Consider the following 8264-nt stretch of genomic DNA (forward strand, 5'->3'; position numbering starts at 1 on the left):
CCTACCACTTACAACCTGTTCAGGGTTTACGTCCGGGTGACGAGGAACATAGAATAGCTTTTTCTCGGTGGATTCTTAACTCAATTGAAAACGACGGAAATTTTTTATCACACATATTATGGACCGACGAGTCATGTTTTACTCGTCGAGGTGTGACAAATTTACACAATCAGCATGAGTGGGCACATGAAAACCCGCATGCAATCAGACCACGAAATTTTCAGCACGAATTTAGTGTTAATATTTGGCTCGGCGTTTATAACAATTGTCTTTTCGGCCCTTACATCTTACCTCAACGACTGAATTCTGCGAATTTCTTAGAGTTCTTAGAGACCGCGAGTGCCAACATGTGGGAGGAAATTCCTCTGAATTTGAGAATGCGAGCATGGTTTCAACTTGATGGCTGTCCAGCTCATTTTGGCCAAAATGTCAGGAACTGGTTGAACACCCACTTTCCCGAAAAATGGATTGGCCGCGGGGGTATCGTTGCATGGCCTCCCCGATCCCCTGATCTGACACCCCTAGATTTTTTCCTCTGGGGTTTTATTAAAGAGAGAGTTTATACCACTACTGTGGACACAAGGGATGAACTTATTCGTCGGATTCGGAACGCATGCAGTGAAATCAGAGACAATAACTTAATTCAAATGAAACGTTCTATTCAGCGTCGGTGTCAGTTATATATCGAAGAAAATGGTTTACATTTCGAACATTTACTTTGATGTAATATGGTTTTCGTTATTTATTTTTGTATTTATTTTCATTTAATTAATTAAAAACAATTTTAACCGAATTTTTGAACTACAGATTTAATTTAGTTGTAACACAATGTTTAAAAATTATTATTTGACTTCTAAACAGTATTTTCAGTTTTTCTTGAGAACGCCACCTCCTATCGACTTTGGACAAGAAGGCCTTTTCTGGGTAAAATTGAATGCTTTTTCATATTTTTCGAAAACATTTGCAAAATATCAAATTGGCTATACTTTTTTTATAAAAATATGCATATAGACCCCTCTATCTCCACCACTGGAACTAATATGCTATTTAAATGTGAGACACCCTGTATAATGTCTCAGAATAATCTCTAACTAATTTTGATGGACTTTTGCTGCTGTCTGGGCCAGATGACCATCCGACACCTTGACCATTGGTACCCTTGGATACGTTCTCCTGGAGCCATACCATCAGCTGCCTGTGTTTCATTACTTTTTACATTTAATTTAAAAATTAAATTATTTTCTTTAATTTTCCGGTGCAAAGTTTCCAAAAAATTATATTGAGTAAAGTAGGCGGCTTCACAAACGGCCTTATCTATTGACCAATCGATTTATTTGTAATTTAGGAAAATATTTTTTGCCGAGAAACATTGACTATATCGATCGACCAATGACGGATCACCGTTGACCAATAATTTTTCCAAATAATGCCGATTAAATGAATTTAATGTTGGATAATGTCTTTATAATTTGACGTAAAATATCAAGGCTAATATGAGACATATATTCTTCTTGGAAAATATTTTGCAGTTGTTCGATAAATATATCGTATTGAAGTTTTTTGGCAAAGATTTTTTTCATCAACCCGATGTTACATTTATCGCGCAAAGCTAGCCAATATATTGCACGGTCGGGAATCACGATTTTTTCCAGAATTTTCTCAATTAATTGAAAATTATTGTCAAAAATAGCTTTTTGAAGGAAATCTACGTAAGTTTTTTGTGAAATTTTAACAAGTTCGTATTGCAATTGAATGTCTAAGTCGGCCATCGCGAACAACGGTAGAAAGACGAATGATGTCAACCTTTACTATATCGCGCTATTTATTTCGACTTAGAACTCCATGGGAGTGGTCGAACAAGTCGCTGCTTGTTGGAAATTATATCCCCACGGGATCGTGTCTGTGGTGACGTAATTTATTATGCGCTTGTCATCGTACGGACTGAGAGCCAATTTATTTTGTTTAATTGTATATAAATCGTGATGTTTGGAACGTATAAGTCTCTGCTCTTTAACCAGTGTGTTTTGATTAAATAGGCAATTCGTGAAATCTTCGAAAGTAATGTGTTTTACGGCTGATCGAGTAAGTCCTTTGATACGCATATTTGAGGGTTTTCCCTCGACTTTATACGAGTACATTTTAGCTCTGAGCCCGGCATACTCGGTAACTATTCTCCCACAGCTTTCATCTTTCATAAGACCTAGTACTTTTTTGTTGACGCGAGGCATACCGTACGCATTATCTTCGGGGTAGTCTGATGTATCAAACAGCTGGATGTCTCTCTTCATGCTCTCGTAAATGTCAATGTCCGTGAATTCGTATATTAAACTGTCAGTGTCCGTGTACAATAATTTAGCCTGATTGCCGAAATTTTGTTTAATATAATCGTAATGGAAATCGTAAAGTATAATTTTGGAAAGGTCCAGAATACTAAATCCAACATAAATCGGCTTGTTGAACTTAATTTTGAGTCTGTTCATCTCTACTATAACCATGTCTTCATCGAAAATTGTTAAACTGTGAAAATTTGGTTTCGCGATCAAATTTTTTGCCCCATATCGACCCTCCCATTGTGTGACCAGTTTAACGTCTTTATGTTTTCGCACATTTTCCATGGTTTTACCAAAGACAGAATTATTCATTAATTTATAGAAATTTTTCTCAAATTCGTTAGTCGCCTGTTTCCGTAAATCCGTATTTAAATTTATGTATTTTTGTAACCAAGCCGATTGGTTGAATTTAAGAATTTTGTGTACTTTAGTAATCTTTAATCCCCGCTCAATACACCGTTTCAATTGTCTGTAATGGATAACGTAACCGGTTTTCGAAAAAAGTGTTGTCAGTAATTTTGATTGTTTGCCTCCTGGGGGAACCATTTGTTCCGGGCACAGGGGTAAGTCTTTGTGGAGTTCATGAAGTTCGGGCGGGTACTCAATGTCCACTTCTAAAATATAACCGATTTCAGCATCATCTGCTAAATCGGTTATATTCAAGTTGTAGAATTGATCGACGGGTACCCACTCGAATCCCCCGGTTGGAAGGGGAAGAGACATCGCCGCGCCGTATAAGTTATTTACATCATAGTACATGATGTACTTATCGGGTTCGTCCGGATTGTATGCCTCACCCATGTACTTGTTGTTAGCCTTTGAGTACCGGTTCGACACTTGGGCTACGCCACCTCGGATCCCCTTCTCGATCATCAAAACTTTGTCAATGTCCGTCAGTAATTCTAATGTCTGTTTAGTAATTTTGAGCATGGAATCAAAGGCCAGACGGGGGGAGGTATAATAATGTAAAGGCTCAAGACCGTAAGTTTTTAGACAATTTTCACGGAAATTTTCGAAAATATCAGCCAAAAGTAGAATGTCAGTTTTCAGGTACAAGTCCGAATATTCCCCCAAATTTTGAATATTAAATGTATTCCAGATATTTGTAGCGTGCTCGTAGTCGCTGTCTGAAATAGCTTCGTCAGTCAGTTTACTATAAAAAATCGTCTTTATTCGGTAATGTCGCGTCATTTAATTTTTCCTACGAATTGAGGTAATCGTAAGGAAAAACACCTTTCCTAGTCAAAAGGCGGAAAGTCTCCTTCGAATCACAATGAGATTTAGTGATTCTTTTTTGGCTGTCATCGAGGTAAGAGGCCAATTTTTCAATTTTGTCAGCTATAAACCTGAAAGAATCTATAAATCTCAATTTGATTCTGGTATCCTTTAAGTACGTCTTTTGTGAAGGAAATGTATTTTTCCTTATTTTTTGGTAAAAGTGAAATGTTGCCCTCAAATGAGGTAGCCAAGTGACGTATGATTAAGTGACTGTCGTAAGAAGACAAGCAATGAAAAAAGACCGGTATAACGTGATTGTCCGTATAATTTAAGTTACAAGAATTATGATAAGGTCCCCGGTAGACTTAATTTATATGTGAATGATCCATAATTTTGATATCGAAACTGGTCAACGGTTTTTCACAAATGTGACAAAATTTCGCGTTGTCATGTTCGAATTTTTGCGCGGCAGTCAAAGGCTCCATGGGCTTCGGGTGAAATAGGATGTTATTCACCTCGTCGGCAATATGTTCAAGTTCCCGGATGAACCACTCCTGGCAATCACTACCCCGATACAATTTAAAACGAGAGAGACTATCATTATATGAACATTTAAGATAATAGGCGACACTAAACGCAGTATGTTTCTGTACATTTTGAGTATTTAAATTCAGATCAGTGTTCTCATCACACGATTCCAAAATGCATTCAAAATCTGCATAAACCGCGAACGGTACCCTCTCTTTAAAACGATAATTTTTAAACTGTAAAAATTTCTCTTGCTCACCTGGTAGCTCTACTTTGCAAGTATTTGTTTTATAATTGCATTATATTAAGTTATCATCTAAAAGAAGCTGCTCTGTGAAATGATTAAGACAATGATTGCAAATATGTTGTTGACCGTGGTGTTTAGTTAGATATTTGTTTGAATAATAAGCGCGACATGTTTTTTATCCACGTAAAGTGATAAACAGGTGTCTCATCGTTGCCGTTATCTTGAACCGAATTTGCCGGGACCATCAGTAAATTTATAACTCGTTTGCTATCGCTTTTACTCAAGCATACCGGTAGGACTTCCTTCTTATCAATGCCGTACACGTTAATTGCCAAGTTATTTGAACGCTCTAATTTTGGAATTTGTTTTAAAGTTATGGGAAATTCTGTCATCAAATTTTAATATGTCACGAAATTTGGGATATGACCAAATTCTATCCGTATGTGCTTTAGCTGGATGTAGAGCAAAGACTATGCTCCATAAAACACAATATTCATCATTATTTTTTACGTTAACAACACACTTTTTTTCTTTTAATAAATTCAGGTATCTCAACGTACGTTGACGAGCCCACGGTAATCGGTGAATAATTATTTATATTTACACGTAACCCGATAATTTCCAACAAAGTCCAGCCGCTATTACGATGTTCAAAGTTTTCTAGTTTGTGTAGTATAGGTTGAACAACATTGTCTTCCCACCACTGTTTTATATTTGTACTGCGATCAATAATTTCGTTTTTTGTCCCGAATGATTTTAAATCTACTTCCCCGTCATTTAATTTTACGAAATTTCCTTCAAAAACTAAATTTACTTTAATTAACGAGTCTTTTAATGCATTTTTCGCTTTTATAGAAAAACTACGAAATGATTTTTTTAGAAACTGTTTAGGTTCCTTGAGACTAACGTTCACGATGATTCCCGACCGCACACGACTCTTGAAGCACGATTTCACATCTTGCCACACCAAATTCTTCTTGTTGGGACGCACTACCGAACCTCCGGACACTTTATTTTTAATTTTCAGTTGTTTTAGCTGTTCACGATAATATTTCAGCACCGCCAAATTGTTTTCCAAACGGAATATATTCTCGTTCTTATCAATTTTGTGAATTTTAATTTTGATAGCCTCGTTTAATACGCCGATATTTTTATTTATAATTTTGATATGTCTGTTGATCTCGTCATCGGTCTTCAACAGAGTCAACGATTTTTTGGTCAGTTTAATAATTTTACAGCTGACATCACACACGGTCTCGGCAACTGACATTTTGTATTTCAATAAAAAAAGTTTAACACGACTTTGAAAAGCAAACAAAACAATCACGTGCACTCGAACAAATTTCGAAAGCAAATGAGACCTTTTCACGAGTCCGCAGGCTTTTATAGTCGACGCGTTCGGCTATTTCCGGTTATAACCGGTTATTTCCGGTTATATCCAGTTTTGCATCAAAAGCCTCTGAAACGCCGGACAGATAAAGCCATTGCACAACATTATGCAACATTATGAAATATTTCATCACCCGTTTATCTACAAGTTCCCACGCTAGGACCACAGTTACAGGTTGAAACTTGTTTAAAAGCCAGACAAAATTCCAAGAAAAGGGTAATAAATCATGTATTTGTTTACATAACGGTAATATAAACAACGCTTTGGTCACGTATTTTCCAAGAAATACATCTATATATCAATTTCCGAGAAAAAATTATAGCGCATACCGCCTTTGAAGTTTGTTTACATAACTGCTTAAAAGCTAGACAAAATTCCAAGAAAAAGGTAATAAATCATACATTTTTGTTTACATAACTGTAATAAAAATAACACCTGAGTCGGAAATGGTGATGACGTCATCATTGTTTCCCAAGAACGTGAGTCATGCTAACCGCTACAATAAAAGATAGCTGCTATTATTTTTTTCAATAATTCAAATGTAAAATCCATGTAAAACACCTTTCGGTGGACACCCCGTATATGCATACTCTAATAATAGCATAAACTAACCTTTCACAACTCATATTTATACGTAAATATTCGATTGTCGGTGTAATATTATTTTATGCGATAATAACGATATGATCAAAATTTGTTTATACTATAGTCACGTTCCCATATGAAGCCGGAGAAATATGTTTGTTTACATTAAAAAATAAAACTTTTATGCATCCAAGAGAGTATCAAAGCAAACGCTAAAACTGAACAACTCATATGTGTTGATTCGACACGGGATTTATTTTTTAAATAATATTTTTGTCATTAGTACTTTTAGTCGATTTTTATCTGAAGCCTCCGCTTTGTTTATATTAACATCTTATCTAGTATTAGTCATACACAGCTGTGGTCATATTCCAGGAAAGTTACATCATCATGTTGTTGTTATCTTAAACCCACGCGCCCGCGCTCGTTTCTTATATTTTCTACCTTATAACAAAAAGATTGGTACCAAGAGGCCGTCGCCGCTGCCGCCGCCTCCCCCTGCAGCCCGCAGCCGGCTGCCGGCTGCTGGCTTCCAGCATCGCTGGCCGACTGCGGCCGCATGCTCCCCCCTATGACGCAGGCATCCCGCTGCCTTCCCGTACGCCGGCATTCCGCTGCTACCCCACACGCCGGCACCCCGCTGCCCCCCACCGCTGCCCATGAACGCACCTGTTGCCGCCTCTGACGTCGCACTCCTCGATGCCGACCTCCTGGTCATTGCCTATGACGGGCCCCGGCTTCTTCTTCTGCAATCCAGATTCCCCACCCCCGCACCCCACTGACACTTATTCAGCGTGACCCTGGAGGACAGCATCGCCATGGCTGCTGCTGGAGACCTGGTGCCGGCCGGATGGCGGCAGCCCGGTGGTAGCCTGGGAACGGTCTAGAATGCCCATTGCTTAACTACTAGTATTATCACTAAGTAGACGGTGTAGTGTGTACGATCTTAATAAAAAAAAGAAACGTATTAAGAGAATATCATCGGCTTTTCGATGAATTAAAAAAATATCCAGACCGCTCTTTTGAGTATATGAGGATGGAACGACATATAATTATATAAATTAGTGCTCATTTAAACAAAATTTGGACCAATTTTAATAAAATGCCCGTTGAACCCGAGGAACGATTAGACATTTTTTTAAGAAAACATTTGCTCAATCGATTTCTATGCCAAGTAGAAAATATCGCTTCGATAGCACATACAGGGCGTTTGTTATGGAAATTACCATTTCTAATAAATTATAATTTTTTAATGTCTTGTATAAGTAGCTATACATCTTTATTGTAACCTAGTTGAAATATGTTTGCTTTTACATAATGGAAAGAGTCTGATATTATGTGCTCTTTATTGCAGAAAGAATGAAAATAATAACAATCGTTAATGCAGAAAAGCCGTCGTCGTTCCGTTCTGCAATTTTTATCCTTATTTATCCTTAATCACATCGAACATGGGATAATTTATTATAAAAATAAATAGCGTAAGGTGCAGTAGTAATAATTATGTAGGCATAGGGGGCATTAATAAAATTATAATTTATTAGAAATTGTGACAAACGCTCTTATATTTCTTAATTTTAGATTTGGGATGCGTGGAAATCGATTAAGATATTAAACGTTTTCTTACAAAAAAAATTGATTTTATCATTTTTCACAGTTTTTTCAAACACAGTGAAGGTAAATTCCCTGCAAGTACTACATATTTAAAAAAAAATTGAATCGGTAAATGTAGTCTAAAATACGAGTTTCAAATTGGAACGCAATGTGTACATAAAATATATGAACAGATTTGGAAGTATATTATGCTGATTATTTGTTAACATTTTGTTTGATTCCTTGCAAAATCACAAATAAATGTAAGAAAATAAACATTTGACGCAAGTTAAGGAAATTAATTTTTTGAAAATTACAAGCTACATGCAAAAGTGTGATCAATTTAAGTTTTGTGCAGGACGCATTATTTTTTTGT

The 8264-nt window shown here is 36.7% G+C and overlaps 1 protein-coding gene across 1 annotated transcript; it reads right to left on the bottom strand.

The window, feature by feature from the left end:
• Positions 1 to 1832: 1832 nt before the first annotated feature.
• LOC108915772 lies at positions 1833 to 7016 on the bottom strand. The gene is made up of 4 exons (XM_023455166.1): positions 6765 to 7016; positions 5208 to 5515; positions 3536 to 3676; positions 1833 to 3483 (listed from the first exon to the last, which is right to left on the bottom strand). Exons 1-4 carry the CDS (start codon positions 7014 to 7016, stop codon positions 1833 to 1835), a joined length of 2352 nt encoding a protein of 783 aa, XP_023310934.1.
• Between the last annotated feature and the right edge of the window lie 1248 nt (positions 7017 to 8264).

The sequence above is a fragment of the Anoplophora glabripennis genome, unplaced genomic scaffold (assembly GCF_000390285.2).
Source record: "Anoplophora glabripennis isolate ALB-LARVAE unplaced genomic scaffold, Agla_2.0 scaffold451, whole genome shotgun sequence".
Lineage (NCBI taxonomy): Eukaryota > Metazoa > Arthropoda > Insecta > Coleoptera > Cerambycidae > Anoplophora > Anoplophora glabripennis.